Source organism: Stegodyphus dumicola, chromosome 3 (assembly GCF_044657685.1).
Source record: "Stegodyphus dumicola isolate Sdum_Otavi_A_Nest chromosome 3, ASM4465768v1".
In the NCBI taxonomy this organism is placed as follows: Eukaryota; Metazoa; Arthropoda; class Arachnida; order Araneae; family Eresidae; genus Stegodyphus; species Stegodyphus dumicola.
In genome coordinates, this window is record NC_140770.1 from 117,131,128 (window position 1) to 117,150,480 (window position 19,353).

General features: G+C 39.4%; 1 protein-coding gene across 4 annotated transcripts in view; it reads left to right on the forward strand.

The window, feature by feature from the left end:
- jp (junctophilin) overlaps positions 1-19,353 on the forward strand; it is a 288,282-nt gene that overhangs the window by 132,705 nt on the left and 136,224 nt on the right. For all 4 annotated transcript variants that reach the window (XM_085813222.1, XM_085813224.1, XM_085813223.1 and 1 more), the window contains exon 4: positions 9,284-9,561. In XM_085813222.1, coding sequence (XP_085669348.1) covers positions 9,284-9,561 — 278 coding nt within the window. The remainder of the gene's footprint in view (positions 1-9,283; positions 9,562-19,353) is intronic.

Below are 19,353 nucleotides of genomic sequence, written 5' to 3' on the forward strand. Positions count from 1 at the left end.
TTTTGGTGTATTAAAAATTCTTGCATTGTGATGCGCCTTTTAAATCTCGAGGCGAGAGCATTTTGCCATGCAATCCAGTCATTATAATTTTTCCCTATTATCAATAGCCAATTTTTTCGGATCCATCGAGGCGAGATTAGTTAATTTTAATTCGTTAGATCAGTAAGGCGATGAGGAAATTCTTTTAACCTTCTTGAGCTATTCGAAGGTATTATCAATGGCATTTCCCTTAAAATTCTAAACTGATTTTGCGGTATCGTTGATGGATGTATCTTGGAAAACACTAGGTCAACATATTTGTCTATCTAATAATAATTTTTGTAACTTCGTCAATGTAATGAGAATTGCAATAATATTTGAATCTGTTTGAAAAAGCCGAGCTGTGAGAGCTAAGAGTAGTGGATAAGGACGATTACTTAAAAGTTCTTCTTATTTAGTTAGTGATTTAGTTAGTGATTCAGTTTGCTTCAATAATTCTCTTGTATTAAAAAGTGTTTCTTCGGGATCATTCTCATCATTATTAGGCGATTGCATATGAAGGGTACTTAATTTATCTAAAGTTTCATCTTCAATTCTTTTGATATTATTCTCCATAATGCAGAAGATTAAATAATTTTATTTCCTTTGTATGAAAGTTTTCTGAAACGTATTTCCCTTTTCATTTTTTATTAGTTAAATAATGTTTATTCCTCTTAGTAAATCACAACAGTATTTTACATCTGCTGATATTTTATTTCTTTGTTTGTTCATAGCTGTTTTTGGCGAAAAGGGGGAATTGTTTTATCGACGTCCTTAGCAAGAAGTGAAGCGATCGAGTATTATTTATCAATGAAACACTACTTCTAAAACTTTTACGAGCAAACTAATACTATAATTATTATTAAAACAATATTACCTGAGCGAGGCGTAGATGAAAAATGAAAACTTCTTAATAAATAATCGTAGAATAACTCCAGAAGTGTTTGTAATAAAGTCCATCGAAAACGGTTGACGAAACTGACGACTAAGCATAGAAGTTTTCTTGAGCGAATTTCAACTATTTTTTGTTAGTTTTTTTTAAAAAGGTACCTGTTGTGCGATAAAAGGGATTGGTAAAGTCTGAAAAAATAATGGAATTTAGATATTTATTAAAACAAAAACTAAGGCTATGTGAACCGACAACTTTTATTTTTATGACAACAAACGAACTACAAACTACACACAGATATATTGCCACATATATTCAAATAAATACTTTTGGGGGGAGGAGGGCGCGATATAAAATATTAAACGTGAGCCTTACGCACAAGGTACTTTATAATGTTTCTGATGTTTGTTGGGTTTATTTGTTTATTTGACGTGTGCAGCCAGCCCACCTGACCACAAGTGGCCTTATAGTTTAATTAGGCAATCTTGTTGGATAACTGATTCCTCTCTTTCGCAATGTTTTTCGATTTAATAACATCTTTGTTTTCCACAGTCGGAGACTCCATCGTACTTGGCGTACGGTATACAATAGCCATGTCTCGGACACGCATTTTCATAGTTTTCAACAAACTCTTTATTCACTCCCATGATGATTCAAACAATTTTCGTACTTGCCTGATTGTTCTGATTAACTTTCGTAAAACTCATTATTAATGAATTTACAAAATATGTACGCGAGACAATATAAAATCATTTGAAAACTCAATAGCGTGGGTTATTTACTGAATAGTAAGAACAGGCGTTCTAATTCTCATGGGCAGTCGTAGCATTATCTCAAAAAAGTAAACTAGTGTAGTGTGCGCAGTCTTGTTTCATTGAACTCGGTTTATATTTCAGACAAATATCATATACCAAACGAAACATTTCGCGTCCAAAGAGGATGCATACCAAGTTAAATGTATTTAAAAAAGGACGTAGGCCAAGGTACCACTGTACTTATATCCCACAGCAGCCTCAGAATCAATTATCACTCTTCGGCAACTACATGACTGTTCTGGCACTGATTAAAATACTAAAAAATACTTTCAATTAACTTCAGTATTTTCTTGATTTTCTTAGAGGAGTAGCTTACAAATTGGAGATTTTCAATTAATATTAATAAATCAAATGCATGGCTATTATGCAAAGGTAGTCATTCAATTTATCATCTACTTCTAAGTTGTTTGAAAAAGACACGTGCTGGAAACAGGAAAGTCACATACCTTGTAGAGACATTGGGTATTTGGAAGCAGGAGAGACGAAAAATGGCAACGCCCTCGCCTGGAATCGAACCACGGACCTCTGGAATACACGCTCAGCGTGTTGACCACTATATTACGAAGTCATGCTAAGAAGGAGAGAAGAATACCTTATATACTCTCCCTTTTAAAGGGCGACTGTGGATTAGGGGATCCAATCACCAAATCCTGGGTAAGAAGAATCCTGATCCACTACTTTTTTAGTTCAGGCACCACTGTAGAGACATTAGGTTGTTTGTAAGCAGGAGATATATAGTCACTTTACTTAACCTGTTCCGCCAAACTAAGTTAATGGCACTACAGGGTTAGGAAGTCATCCTAGTCATTGCTAGCAATCTGATGGTTAGGTCGCCTTTCTACGTTTTACATTAATCTGTAGTTTCTTGGATATAATTATTTTCATTCACTTGCTTCATTATCTCTAAGATGTCCTTGTTGCAGTAATAGTCCGTGAACAGTCTATTCACAGGATATGTGATGTAGTCGGAAGGAAAGAACTGCTGTTGAAGGTGCTCTTTCAGAGGGCAGGAGAGCAGGTAATGAAGTGCGCCCGCGTCTTCCCCGCGAAAACCGCAAGAACAGTTGACGTCCCGTCTGAGGAATCGTCTGTAATACGCTGGAATTTCCCGTGGTTGGTACAGGCTTTTAGGAAGAGTCGGTTGCATTTCAGCCTTTTGAGAGAAGGTATTGGGAAGATGTAAGTAAATCTTCCTGTCTCTTCTTCCTGCCATCGCGATGACCATGTCTCTTGAAATGCTGTCTTGAGGAGCCTTTTTGCAACTTCTGCGGAAAGCGGAACTTCCTTGTCAATTTCTGGTTTGAGAGCTGCAGTCTTAGCTATTTCATCCGCTCGTTCGTTGCCTTTCTGCCCGGTATGTCCTTTTATCCAGTTGATCTTTAAAGGTATGGAAGAGCCTAACGTCAAGAAGATCTCTCTAAGTGCTGCCGTGTGCGGATGTTTTGGAGGAAAGGAATTCAGCGCATTCAGAACGCTCATGCTATCTGTGAAGAATGAAGTGTGAGCTGCTGGTTGCGTACCTAACCATAGTGCTGCTTCTTTGAGTGCTAGGGACTTGGCTTGGAAGACTGAAGACTTAGACGGAATTGTGCTTGATAAATTTCTTCATTGTTCGAAAAGACCGTGAACGCTGCCCCTACTCGTCCCGAAATTTCTGAACCGTCAGAAAATATCTCTCTTTTTTGTCCTGAGGGTGGCGATTTGCACCAGGAAAGGATGGGTAGATCTCTTGGGTGTAAGTCAGGGGGATCTTGGAAGCTTTCTATGCTGACATAGGATAGATGTAAATCTTCTTTAGTGTGAAGGTCCTCTTTGTAATGTAGAAGTCGATAGATTGATATTTCTAATTCTGCTTTTAGGCCGAGTGGGAGCGTGCCAGCTAAAACCTGAAGTGCTGCGGTGACGTGGTTGATGTGATACGCACTGGTGATTTTTAACAGGATTACTCGCTGTATTTGATGTAGTTTTTGACATATTCTTGCTGTGCCATTCATCCAGACTGGGCAGCCGTAGAGGATCATGCGTTCAATTGCATTAAGGTATAGATGTTTTAACAGGCACCCCTTTTGGCTCCACTTGTCTGTGATTATCCTGTTTTGTTTATTGATGATTCGATGCGTCTTATCTCGGACTTCCGTAAGATGTGATACCCACGTGAACTTCTTATCAAGCGTGAATCCGAGGTATTTAATGGTATCCTGGCGTCGCAGTGGATGCCCTTCCCACTTTATGCGTGGTGGATTCGCGTCTATTTTTGAACCTTTTGGAAAGACTGTGTCTTTTCAATATTGAAACACAGTTTGTTGTCTTGACTCCATTTTGTAAGCAATTTGAGTGCTGCGTCTGCTTTACGCTCTATTGTTGTCCTATTGCCTCCTTCTATTATGAGTATAATATCGTCGGCGTAAGCTTGTATCTTGGCATTGTCTACAAAGTTGATGTTCAGCGCTGAGTCTGCAATTATGTTCCACAGGATGGGTCCGATATTAGACCACTGTGGGGCTCCTTTGTGGTAATTCATCGTGATATTTAAGCCGTTTCTTTTGTAGGTCACTTGACGTTCTGTGAGGTAGCTTGTGATCAGTTGGTAAAGATTCTTTGGACATCGCAGGTCTTTTAGTTTTGTTTTGAGCGCTGGCCATAGTTTATTGAATGCGGAAGCTACGTCAAGTGATATTATACACGTATGGAGGTTATTTTGTCTGGTATTTAAGATGATGTCTTGAACACGGTTGAGGGCGTCGGTGGTGCTCCCCCTTTAGTAAACCCGAATTGGGCGGGGTTTAGTAGTTTGTTTTTGACCAGGTAATACGTTAATCTCTGCGTAATCATCTTGTCAAGAACCTTGCCCCACGCTGAGAGTAAGCAGATAGGTCTGTAAGAACTGGGCATGGACTTTGGTTTTCCCTCTTTCTGGAACAATACTAGCTCTGCGTTTTTCCATTCCTTTGGAAAATAACCTAATTCGAGGCACTTGTTAAAGAGTGCTAGAATTTGTTTGTCGTCCGCGAGCCTAAGCTCTTCAATGGTTTCAATCGTGAGGCCATCCAGCCCAGGAGCTTTACCTCGGCGTGTTGAGTTTATCGTACGTTTCATTTCTTCAAGTGTGAATGGCTGATCGTCTTCCGAGTTTGGAATCTCGGTTGATTGGGCACGGATATCTGCATGATATGTAGAGTCCTCGTTGGGATCGTCTTCTGGAAAATGGAACCTCATGATTTCTCTAATTGTATCCTCAATTGTGCTCGTCATTGTGATGCCTTCTTTTTGAACTGAACCTATCTGTAATGGATCCATGCTCTTCCCTTTAGCTAGATCGAAGTATGTTCCGAACGGAGAGCTGACAGTGATTTTGTTCCATGTCATGTCCCATGCTTTTTTCTTTTCTTTATACATCTTTTGCCGGTACTGTGCACGTACCTTTTGGTAAAGCAGCCTGTTATGGGTCCTTTCCTCTCCAGTTGTTTTTTGGAATCTTTTCCTTGTTGTTCTATCCTTTTTCCTGAGAATAGTGAGATCTTTTATCCACGATGGACAGGTGCGCGATCTTGGTTTCGAGTTATGTGAGAGAACTGTTCTTTGATAGATCTCGTGAAGACTAGTGGTAACTTCTCTTACATATTTATCGATTTCTTCAATAGTTGTCAGATTTCTAGGGTCAGCTAAAGATTTTGAGACATAACTTTTGAAACTTAGCCAGTCGGTATGTCGTACATTGATTTTCGATCTTCTCCATGTTGGGTAATGAAAGCTGGAGACGTCAAAATAGATATTATTATGATCGCTATTGTTTGCTTCGTCCGTTACCTTCCAATTATCGATCCGGATTCTGTCTCTATATGATAAGTGTGAGGTCAATCCAGCTGTTGCCACTTACTCCTGCGAAGGTTGGCGTATCCCCTATCTCGTTGACAATCGATAGTCCAGTGCTGGCAATGAATTCGCATACTTTGAGGCCTCGTGTATCCGTATTATGTGAGCCCCATAGGGGACTTTTGGCATTGAAATCTCCAATAATTATTGTAGTTATGTTGTTATTGTCCTGCATAAACCTTTCTAGGGTTGTCAGGATTGGTGCAATGTCTTGCGATGGAGGACAGTATACTGTGATTAGTATAAATCTTGAGTCACTGCCTATTGCAAGCGCTATAATCTCCGGAGAGCTGAAAAGTTCCAAAACTGGGAGATTTGAGTCCGCTATAATCACTGCAGTTTTTGCGTCTGTTCGAGAGTAGAACTTCCTATATTTTGTGGGGAATCCGTACAGTTTGTTCTGTACGGTGTACGGTTCCTGGATACATGCTACTTTGAGTTTATCTTTCTGCTCAAAATTTATCTTTAAGCTGTCTGTTGCACTCCTGGAGTGCTTAAGATTAATCTGGATTATTTGGATGCTATCCATAATATGTTCGTTGTTTTAGTCGTTCGAGCTCTTTTAGGTAGCATGGCCATTTCTTATCTCGGCTATCATGTTGGGCATCGAGGCCTGTATTATATCGTTTATTCACCTTTGTGCAGTTGACACAGATGAGTGTTTTTTAGTCACAATTGGTCTTCTCGTGGTCTGTGGAGCCGCATCCGGCATAGACTTTATCTTCCTTGCAATATTTCGCTGGGTGGTTATACCCAAGGCATTTGACACATTGCGAAACCTTTATAAACTCCCTTACGTTGTTTCTTGACCATTGTATGTTCAACTTCCTCGTTTTCATAAGGATCTTGAAAGCTATTGGGTCCATAGATAGAACCCAGTGCTGTCCAAAGCGGGCCTTCATGGCGAACAGAACCTCTAATTCACTTTCTGCTAGGTAGGTGTTCTGTGTTTTAATGAAGTTTACTATCTCTTCTTTATTAATGTTCTCGTTGACATTGTAGACTATTATTCTGGGGTTTCTTTTTTGTGGATGTTTCGACTCCACTACGTCCTTCAGCTTCCGATTTTCATTTATGGCCACTTCAAGTATTGCCAGTTCTTCCTTTTTCGTAACTTCTACTAGGAGCCCTCCTTTGTTGACTCTCTTTATATTCTTGACGCCTACTTTGAGTTTCCCTGGATCTATGTACTTCACCAGCTTCTCCTTTACCTCGTCGGATGTACTACCCTCAGTCTTAGGATAGACTAGTAATACATGTTCTGTCTCTTGCCGTGATCTTGATTGTGATCGTCTAGATCTAGAACTACTTCTGGATGGCCGTCGAGATCTTGCAACTTCTGCATAAGACAGCTTTTGAGTGGCGACTATTCCTTGGATGCATGTCTCTATATTCTTATTTTGTTCAATTTGTCCTTCCAAATTGGCAATTTTGTAACTCTGCCTCGAGACTATTCTTAACATATGGTCAAAGAAACCTCGTATCTTTTTGTTTGCTTTTGTGGAAATGTCGTCTCTATTTAAATATGCAATTAGATTAGTATAGCACTCTGAAGCTTCCTGATACTCTGTACTGGCATCTACCAAAGTTATATCAACGTCTGGCTGTCGTGTACTGCACTGTTTCTGTGTCTTATCTATTATTGGAGCACTGGCCGACTGCGTCTCATTGTCGGGGCGTTGCCCCTTAGGCTCTTTATTTTTTGGACGAACCATCTCACTTTGTGTTTTAAATAGTTCCAAAATAATTTTTTAAGCAGAAATGAAAATTTTCTGACGAAAATTAAACAAATCGACCAACGGGCATAAAGACTTTCAATTTTGGTGTACCCAAGAATGTCGGCTCCTCCCTTCAGCGTGCAGAAAGACTTTAGTTGTTGGTGCACCTAATCCCTGGTGTCAGCATGTATCCGCCGCACTAAGCCTAACGCTTACTGAGAATTACAAATGCAAATAACATTTTTCATACATGTACCAAAGTCACGATTTTCAATAACTACGTAGAGAAACACATATAGAATCCTATTTTATCTCAAACGTTATTAGCACAGTATATAAAAACCTTGAGAGACAATGCTTACTCAGAATATTCAAATGAAGGCGGCGGACAGCAACAATTTTAAAAGTCTTCCTATCCTCGGAGATTTCCCTTCTTCGCAGAGAAACCCCACAAATATCGCAACCGGAACTTGTAATCCATGGAAGAATCACATTTTCACAAACACAAGTGGTATAATTACCAAGATTTTAGCACTTTTAACGGAGCACACAAAAACCATAACCAATATGGCCGCTGACAGGCGCAGATCCTTTTAAGCAGGAGATATAAAAAATTAGGAACGGCCTCCCCGGGAATCGAACCACGGACCTCTGGAATACGCATCCAGTGTACTGACCGCTACACTACGAAGGCATACAAAGATGGTGGGAGAAATACCTTATAACCTAAGCTTTTTACTTGACAACAAACTCACTTTTAAACCTATGACAAACTCAGAAATTTTTATAGCTAATTTAGTATCTCTTCTTGGAAAATATGACAGTCTTTCTCTTTACAATAAAATAATATTAAATAAAACAATGGTTTTTCTATCTTTACTTTATACCTTCCCTATATAGGGATATGTTGAAAAAACAAATGCATATACAATACATATTGTGCGAAACAGAAGCCTTAGAGCCATCAAATATTTCTTTTCCAAAAATGTTCATAGTTTTTGCTATAATATAAAATATCATCAAAGCACTATACTTTTTCGTGCGCACAAGAGCTAATACTCTTCTTTTTACTTCCTTGCACAATGTAAAGGAAGAATTGAAATCACAAAAAATTTCGGGTATCATATTTCATCGAAAATATATTCACCTCCTTTTTTAATTTCAATCGACACATATATCACACACACATATATCTATCTATCTATCTACCTATATATATATATATATATATATATAATGATAACGCTGTGAAAATGGAGAAACATTTTGTATATAGAAAGAGAGGGCATCAGCTATCTTGCAGTTATCTGGTGGTGATGGATGACTACTCGCTACAATTATGCTGCGTTGTAGATGATAGGAGTTTTGAAGAATTACAAAACAATTTTTCCAAGGCCTAAATTTAATTTTCTGAAGAATAATTTCTTATAAATACTTATCTGCTGAGCTGGGAGAACATTACACATGCAGTAAGCACTTTACAATAGCTATACAACGTATCACATTTTGAAACAATGGACAAAGTCAACAAGCGAGTACGACATGTTAGTAAAGTAGAAGCTAGAAGCGGAAAAAAGGGGCGACCAACTATAAGAGCCGGGCTATTTATAGCGATGCACAGTGTTTGTCTACAATCTAAGCCGTCTTTGTCTACAGTCTAAGTCGGCATTGTGGAACACACTACAGACGTCGGATTTTAGAAGGTTATATTCCTTAATGTCATACTATTTTTAATTATCACACTTGACCCTCCCTGCCTGTAGCGAAGCAGAGAGTCTATTTTCCGGAGCTTCAAAATACTATATGTTCTTTATAAGAATATTATTACGTTTTTTTTTTCCCACTGCATATATTTTATACTCTATTATTGTATATCGTTTACTAACTAGAGGATAAATGTAATTCTAGGATTAGAGAAAAACATTTTTGCTGATATTGTTTTAACTTCAGGTTTTCTTTCTCTTGTTTAGGCACTTTTCAGGGGCAGTGGATGCGAGGAATGCGCCATGGGTACGGAGTGCGGACGAGCGCGACTTTCGGCCTTGCATCGCACTACCGTCCGAAAAGTGCGCGCGGATCCCTTTCATCCATTCCGGCGAGTGAGCAAGCGGACCCAGCCAGCGATCGAGACCGAAAGATCGACGATTTTCGAGGGGGTTTCGTTCTCAAATCTCGAAGCGACGAACCACCCGCCCGAAGAAGGTCCCTTGTCGAGAAGTCCACCAATCTGAAGAAATCCATCTTGCAGGTGAGAAGAATTAAAAAGAAAAAAAGTTTTTTTGTTTTATTCCTTTAACAGGAGCAGCTTATTCTTTCGCATGATACTTTCACACAGTACTTTCATAGGCGCACATTACAATGTTTCGCCTGGTCTTAGGTATGGTGTAAGCCAATGTTTATTATGAAAGAACAGCCCGTGTCTTTCGTACAAATATGCAATTTAATTTCTGCCTAAATCAAGCCAGTTATTTATATGCTTCTTATAGTCAACCAAATTCCTCTATTTCCACAGAGAAATGTGTCAGTGTTTCATATTTTTCTACTTATATTCTTTATAAGAATTCTTATTCATGCACAAAGTGGTTCAAAGGCCTAATGTAGCAAACTTAAATGGGGTGATAGAACGCATCGAAACAATTACTTTACGTCATAGTATGCATAGTTAGCGATTATAAGCTACAGGGTGCTTTTTACTTCTCCACACACGATTCTTCCACAAAGCAAAAACAGATGAGGATTATTATGTCAGCTTCCTCCATATTTTTATGCCTATGCATTCCAAGTATTAGTGATAAATTATCAACGATGTACCTTCTTCATGAACATAGCGCAGAGAGCAATGAGTCAGGTCAGTGAAAATAAGGTTGTTGAAGACACATGACGTAATTATGTACAGACATTAGGTATTTTTTGGAAGCACGCAAGATGAAAAATGAGCACACCTTTGCCGTAAATCGAACCGCGGACCTCTGGAATACGCGCCCAGCCTGCATACCACTACACCACGAAGGCATGGCAAGAAGGCGGAAGAAATGCCTTATATACTTCCCCTTTTTTAAAGGGCGACTGGGGTTTTTAGGGAACCCAATCGCCAAATCCTGGGTGAGGACGATCATCATCCACAACCCTTTTCAGTTCGGCCGTCACTGTAGAGACATTAGGTATTTTTGGAAGCAGGCAAGATGCAAAATGAGCATGCCTTCACCGGGAATCGAACCGTGGACCTCTGGAATACGCGCCGAGCTTGCAGACCATCACACTACGAAGGCATGCCAAGAAGGCGGGAGAAATACCTTATAATTAAATCTAAATTCAGGGTCCTTGTGAGAGGATGGCAAAGAAAGGTGATACAGAAGTGAAGTAATTGTTGCTTAATGAATGATTGTTTGTACTGTTTGAGAAAAATGTGAGGCCATTAAGACTAAAAACATAGAAGTCAAAGCAATACAAAATCCGTGGCATTGCATAATATGCAGATGAAAAATTAAACTGTATACACAAAGTAAAATGGCTGTGCATGCGAAAGCCACCAGTTCTATATGCTTGAGACTAAAAACGCGTGATGTCTTGAAATATTGCTTGTAGAGGTGTTGAACATATGGTACTGATTTTTGCGATCAAACGCGTTTGGTTCAGTGCTCTTTATCATCCCTTAGATTTTTTTATTATTTCTGAAGCCTCCATATAAGTGTTATCTGAATATTTCATTTTCAATCACGTGAACATCTCCCAATAAATTGATTTATTATTAGATTATGATGAAACATACTAAGGCTATTTGTAAAAGGGAAGAGAGTAGTGTGTATATGCCGGAGCTGGCGCAGAGCCATTTACCCTCCCATAAAAACAGTACCCACTTTTAGAAATGTAATGGCTCTGTTTCACCCATATAATTTTTTTAAAACAATGGCTCTCAAATCACCCATTAAATTTCCACCCACTTTTAGAAAAGTAATGGTTCTCAAAGCCCCCATTAAAACCGCACCCACTTTTAGAAACAATGGTGTGAAAACCCTCCATTAAATTTCCACCCACTTTTAAAAACAATGGTGTGAAAACCCTCCATTAAAATCGAACCCACTTTTAGAAAACAATGGTGTCAAAACCACCCATAAAAAAACTGAACCCACTCTTAGGACGAACATGCAAAAGTCGCTGACACGGAAGGGTACCCCATTCGGCGAGCACCCCCTTTTTCTTTTAATAGTTCGAAAACTATTAAAAAAATGTATAATATATACCACCCATAGTTTACATTTGTTTATTTTTTTATTGCATAATGTCCTAAGGCCAAAGTATGAACACCATCCTCCAATATGTGTCGCTTGTCATCTTTTCCTGATAGGGCAATCTTATTCACTTGTATGGAATGAATCTCATGCTTTGTGCTCCTGATGAGATTCATGGTCCTGTACTGTACTTCCTGTGAGAACAAACAGCTTTTATAGTCCCCGAAAGATATCCTATTTTTCACTACACATTTCTTAACACCCTTAGACTTTTTAATTAGCTCTTTTTCAGTTTTACAAGCATACATCTTAGATCTTAAGCCAACGAACTCTTCCAAGATCTTCCCTGCATTTTCATCCTTCATCTTCCCCAATACCTTTTTATTGACTCGCGGTATTCCATACCTGTTACCTTCTGCATAGTCAGATGTATCAAAGTAGTCAATCATTCCTTTCATATCCTCATAAAAGTCCTCGGTCTGTATGTCATAGATGTAACTGTCAGTGTCCATGTACAATAGCTTGATATCGTCCCCGTATTTAGGCTTCATAAGATTATAATGGAAGTCGTACATCAGATGCTTCGATAGATCTAATATACTCATGCCGACGTATATTGGCTTATTAAAGATCACTTTCGTCTTGTTCATATGCACGGCGGCTAACCTTTCGTCGAAAATGGTCCTCCCCTTGAAGTTGGGCTTAGCAATGAGCTTCTCCGCTTTCTTGGGATCGCATACTAGTCTGATATCGAGTCGCTTCCTGATATTTTCCATCGTCTTGCCAAAGACCGAGTTGTTCATGAGTTTGAAGAAGTCTTTCTCAAAGTTATTGGTTGCCTTGGTCCTCATTTCAGTGTTCAGGTCTATGTATCTCTTCAACCAGGGAGACTGCTGAAACTCCAACACTTTGTGCACCTTTTTGAGCTTCATCCCCAACTGCAACAGTTGCTTCAAAACCCTGTAATGAACCACATAATGTTCTTTGTCATAGAGGGTCGTCAGTAGTTTTGGTTGTTTTGAGCCATCGGGCATCCTGCTCTCAGGTGCTAGAGGTAGGTCTGAATGGAGGTTGTGCAGATGGGCTGGGTACTGTAGGTCGCAATCGACGATGTATCCTGTGTCTGAGTCATCCGCTACTTGGGTCACATCTGACACAGTGCTCCACTTGAAGCCACCATACGGTAGGTATTGACTCATGGCCCACCCGTAAAGGTTGTTGGCGTCAAGGTACATCAGGTAATTGGACTTCTTGTTCTCGTCATAGTCCTTCATGTACTTGTTGTTCGCCCTCCCATATCGGTTACAACACTGAGAGACACCTCCTCTGGTCCCCTTTTCTAGCATGAGTATCATGTCATAGTCTGTCAACAGCTCTAACTCGACCTCTGTGGTTTTGAGCATGGCATCCCAGGAGAGTCCAGGTGCGGTGAAGTACCATGCAGGATCCAACTTATAGGTCTTTAGACAGACATCTCGAAAGTGCTCCATGATGTCGGCAAGGATGAGTACATCAGTCTTCACATACAAATCGGAATATCCACCCAATGTCCTAATGTTGAAGGCCCTCCATACCCTTTTGGCGTGCTCGTAGTCCTCATCCTTTATGTGAGACTCATTCAATTGGTTGTAAAAGTCTTCTTGTGGGGGCAGCTTGGTCTCTTCGCATTTGTCCCACGAGTCCATGTAATCGTATGGATAGACGCCTTTTCGGGTGACGAGGTCTAGCTTGTCCTTGGGGAAGTACTTGGCTGTCTCCCTGAACTCCTTTACGTTCTTCGCAAGACTGTCTAGGCTAGCAGCCATGAACTTGAACGAGTCGACAAACCTCAACTTTATGCCAGGCAACTTTACTTTCTTCCCATCGCCTACATCTAACATCTTTGCCCCGACCTCCTTGCTGAATGAAATGTACCTCTCCTCGTTGTTCGGAATGACATCAATGTCTCCTTTCTCCCCACCGAGCTCCTTTATGAAGAGATGGGCGTCGTAGCCAGAGAGGTTGTGGATAAACACCGGAATGAACGAAGGCTCTTGGTACTTTAGGTTGCAAAGGTTGTGAGCAGGCCCTCTGTAGTTCGATTCACATTTCGCCGGATCAAGAAGATGGTCATGATCTCTGACCTTTCGGAAGTCTGGTTCATCCTTGGGTGAATAGGGGGAGGGTTTCTTCCTGATGTCTCTGCCACAGATATGGCAAACATGGGTCCTTTGGAAGTGCTCTTCATCTTCGGTGGTCATTTTAATGGGTTGCTTCTTATCATAAATGTTCTTTATCGCTAGCGCCTCAGCCTTCACTGTATCAAAGAACAGTTTGGTGGCATTGGGTCCTCTGTACGTGATTGGTGCCTTGTAGTCTGCATGTTTATACTTGATGTAGACAGTGAAGCTCATAGGCTCGTGCTTTTGATACTTATGCAAGAAGGATGCGTCTTCATTGGGATGACAGCTGTTTATCTTGTTTGTCAAGCACTCGAAGTCTCCATACATCACAAAGGGTACTCGCAATGACCTTTGGTAGTTTTTGAACCTCAGAGATTCGTCTTCCTTAGGCATTACAATCTTTACTGGCGTGTTCTTCCTACAATCCGTCTCATGAACTTGAAGGTCCTCCTCAGAGTGATAAAATAACAGGCACCTTTCACAGGGATATACTCTTTTCTCATGTTTAGTTAATTGAGCACTTATTAATTTCGACATGTCTTTTATCCAACAGTAATGACTGTTTCCTTCTTTATTCCTTGTGTACAGCAAATTGACGTGTTTGTCTTCCTTATTTTTAGTGATTCTCAATGGGTAAATGTCATTACCTTCGTATGAGTATATGCTCACCGATATGTCATTCAACTTCTCGAACCTGTTAAATACTCTGTCTTCCATCTGCACTGGGAACTCAATGCCTTCGAACTTTAGCTCATTCTCATACGGTTTATATTTGGTGACTCTTTGGGCATCTTTTTCCATAGGGTGCAGTGCAGAGAGTATTGCCCACATGAAACACTTATTATCCTCATTTTGTACGTTTATGACGGCTTTTTTAGCTTTAATTCTTTTCGGTAAATCAATGTAGGATGAGCCTCTCAGTGGGTTGTATTTATTGATCCTCACCTCAAGGCTTTTAATTCTGGCAAGCGTCCAGCCTGAACCCCTTGCAACAAACTCCTCCATTTCTGTCAATAACTTTTGGATAACCGATCTGTAATAAGCTACCAAATCAGTTGACTCTAAGATGACTTCATTTGTTGTTTTAAAGTTCATCTCCATTTCTTCCCTCATTCCGTCTTCCCCTTTTTGATAGTCGCAGAGGAACTGGAAATTAACCTTGAGACCATGCAGTCTTTTCAGATGTTTAGCGATCAGACCCCGGACCTGTGATGAAACATCGTTCAGAAAGTCTTTGGGAAGCATCAGATTGTGTTCGTTTTGGATATCATACGTCTTCAAACGAGATTCATAGGCTGTCTCAACTTCATGGGGGGTATATAGCCTTCTCTCTCGTGAATCTGAAAACAGGTCGGAGTCAAATGCGAAGTGACGGTTAAACAATACGCTTTCTATGTATGCTATGATGTCCGCCTTCCTTCCTAGCTTGGAATAGCCCGCAATACCATGCGTTCGACAAAATTCACGGAGTTGGCTGATGGTCATGTGATGCAGCGCCTGCATATATTCAAAATCATCTCTGTGTTCCACCTGGGAGGTGGCTGCCTTCTTTGGTTTCTCCGCCTTCGAACCAGAGTCCCCCTTTTTCATATAGTTTTGGTGAGCTTTAGTTTGCACGTGTTTATTTATGCTTGATTCCTTGATTAACTTTTCGCAACACCTGATCTTACGCACTCTGGTCTTCTTTGGCATGCTGAACAAGTCATTGTGGAAAGGAAAAGTGGAAAGACCGTTATGATATTGAATGAGGGTGATCAGTTCCACTTTTTTAAGGTTCGAGTATCCTCGAATATTATGTTGCCGACAGTAGTCTTTCAACTGTCGGACGGTTTTCGATTCTAGATTCATTTTTGTCTTTCTATATACTAGAAACCTTTTCTTTAAATGCTTAAAATGTTGAAGGGGTACAATCAAATTTAAAAGCATTTAAAAGGAAGACTTGCTAAAATAAACATGGATATAGAGGAAGTGTTCGAAGTAATAAGAATGCTAGGTCTAGATATGAAAGTTTCTTCAGACAAAGGATCTGTAGGAACTGAATCTCAAGAATGTGGGCATAAATATGTGATTCAAAATGATGTTGGCTGGTACGTTTGCCAGGCATGTAGTGAAGAGCTGAGGTATGACCCCAATAAACCCCCTATCAAAATAGCAGATTTGTACCGTGGAAAGGCGCAGACAGCTAAGAAGGATAGTAGAATGAAGAACCTTTCTAAATGGTTAGATAAGAATAATCTTCTTTTCGATGATGCGCTAGGGGTTGATTTTTCATCCTTTATCAATAAATACGTTGAATTGTATCCGGACCGTAAAAACTTAATCAGCAAAGACTATATCTTATACCATATGTTACGGAAAAGAGGCTACGACATCCATATTTTGGGGCTTCCATTAAAGTTACCTAAACTCAAGAAGACGCTGATTCAGAATGAAGAAATCTGCAGAACTATCTTCGAAACATTAAACTGGAGTTTTTCCCCAATAAGTGAACGATAATTTTTAATAGCCTTTGTCAGCTATTAAAAATAAACTAAATCTTTCTTATCAATCCAGCTGGTCTCAGGATAACCTAACCATTTTACTAGATACTTGTTCCCTTTCTTTTTGATGACTTTTTCGATCATATACACATCGTCTTTCTTATCATACTTTACTAGTTCATTTTCATAAAAAGTGCCTTTAACTTCATCATTATTTAAATCCTTAACTCTATAAGTGATTGGGTCGGTTTCTAACACTTCAGAAATGACGAATATTTCTTCTGTAAAAGTTGCTTGATAACCCCTTCTGAAGGTAGACTTATATATTGATATTCTTACTTTATCTCCTACCTGGTATTTAGGTTTACGTATGACCTTTTCTTTAAACAAATTGTGGTAGACTTCACCACTGTTTTCTTCTAGACTGGCTTCAGCAGGTGTCATTCTGATACTTCTGTGGTATGAGTTGTTGTAATTCTTCACTAATTGATCCAATGCATCTATGTATCTTTTTGTATTGTTAGCTGCTAAATATTTTCTGATTTTGCCGTTTAAAGTTCTGTTGAACCGTTCCACTATGGAACACTTGATTTCGACGTTTTCAGTAGTAAACCAGTGAATATTATTCTCTTTAAACAGTCGCTGCGTCTCTTTGTTAATGAACTCGGTACCCTTGTCTGTCTGAATTTTTTGAGGAATTCTTTCCTTAAAGATCTTTTTAAACGCCATAGTGACTTCTTCTCCCGTTTTTCTGCGAACTGGTATAGCCCAACCATATTTGCTAAAAATGTCTATCACTGTTAGTAAGTAGATGTTGCCATCATTAGCACTTGATAGTGGCTTTAAGAATAACAAGTCTGCCTGCCATTGGTCGTCAATGTGTGATACGTAAGTTCTCCTTCTATTAAATTTACGGATAAGTGGTTTGTGTTTGGTGTAAACATCTTGCTGGTGTAAGAACTCTTCGACGTCCTTTCTGGGAACACGAGTCTTCCTCTGAAGCTCCTTGATGCCGCAATATCCAGTTTCAGGATCATAGTACACGTCTCTCAGTCTAGGGGTGTTCTGAGCTACCCCGTCAACTTTAAAAAAGAGCTTTTCTTTGATCCACACTCTTCACACATACCTTTCATAATAGGCCTTCCGTTGCTTGTTACCGAATTTTCAGCCTTTAGCGTACCTGTCTTCTTTTTACAGGCCAAGCAATATGTCACAATAGCACCTAGTCCAAAAACTCTTTTTGCTTTTATGATAGGTCGGATAACAGCCCTTGCTTGTTTTTCCCCGAGTGGATAAAAACCACTGTTTGGGTTTTCAATGGCGGCTAAATCCTTTAAAAGCTCTTCATCTGCAACATGTCTCTGTTTGGTGTCTTTTGTTTGACTGTATGATATGTCATGCTTCTTGCATGCTTTATCTACTCTGTTGACTCCTGGATCCCCCCTAGTCAATCTTTTAGAAAGCTTCGTAAAAGGTCCACAGTATTGATACCCAGGAAGATGCATTTCTGGTGGGTTGAGCTTGTCTTGCATCCAACCGACTAAATCTCCACCCTTCTTTTTCCTATCTTGCTTACTCATTTATTAAGAATGTAAAATTATTTTCCGTACCCGTTCAAGCCTTTCTCCTTCAAATATTTTTCCATGGGGAAGTACTTTAAGTCCTTAATAAATTCTTGCTCTTTAATCAATGCTTCCTCCTCCGAAATAGTCTTTGCTCTCAAGCCATTTAGTAAAGACTTATAAAACTTGTAGGCAAACTTGTATTCTTCTTTCCGTTCAGAGATATGCAAGGATTTATCAATAATCTCTATGACACTGGCCACGATGCTCAAGGATGCTAAGGGAAGCAGAGCGAAAGCAGTCAAACTCGAAGTACCAAACAGAAACTTCGCAACTGTCAGAGACAGACTAACATCACTGTAGAATTTGTAACTCTTCCTGTATACGTACAACCACGACTCTAATTTTTGTTCCATGCTTTATTTAAAGAATCAAAACATTTTCTATACCTCATCTCAGGGTTCACTAAATCAAGCATGAAAAAATCATGAGGTTTCGTGACACACTTTTTGTACATACTATTGAACTCCTCGCTGGTGAGACTACCATCGATTTCCCGCAGGATTTGTTTAACCTCTCTTGGCTGGAGTCGGAAGAAGATAAAGTAGTTACAGTTCTTGCGTATGTTGATGGGTGTTGAGTAATATGATTGCGATATATAGATGATGGAGGCATTTTTCTTTCTACCTCTTATGAATAGGTCCTCAATGACTTTTTGCTTCTTTTCAGTCACACAGTCATCGAATACCACTAGATTCTTAATGTTAGGATCAAGGTCATCCACTGTAATAAAATCGCCCAACTCTGACGTGAATAATGTATCCTTCTTGAACTTGTGAAACATTTTTAGAAACCTTTCTTTATCAACCTTCTTAATTTTTTTAAGGTTATGAATATCATCTTCCTCTATATCATTAAACTGCGTGTATGTTTCTTGTAGAGATGAATACTTGGGCTCGAAGATGTCTTTAGCACATACGTAGAGATTGTCAAACTTCAACCAATCGTAGATGAAGTTAAGAAGCAAGTTCGTCTTACCACACCCTGAAGGTCCGGTGATTAAAAGTCTGAAGGGATGTTTGGGTAGCAAAGGATGCTGATCAGCATATGCAAACTCTTCAGGTTGCGTGTAATTCTTTATTCGAATCATATCTTTATTTAAGGTGAAAATATTTGCTTTAAGGCAAAAAATATTTACTTTAAGGCAAAAACATTTACTTTAAGGCAAAACTTTATTTGCTAAGTAATAAAGATGAATCAATTAGAAAAGGAACGCATTGAAAAGATAAAGGGGCAGATACTAGCCCAAAAAAGATTGGGTGAGTTACAAAAAGATCTTAGAAGAAAAAACGAGCAGCAGCTTCAAGAAAAATTAGGTGTTCGAGAAATGTTAACAGAGTTTCATAAGCCTGTGACAGAAGAGATGACTAAGCAGGAAGTATCTAGAAACAAACACCTTAAAGCTGTTCAGGATGCAATACAGGAAATATCCTCTCCATCGTTAGAGTCCACAACAATTCCAGAATTGGATTATGGAATAAAAGATTTGGAGCGCAGGATTTATAATTTAAACTTAAATAAGGATATCGACGAGTCTTTCATTCGGG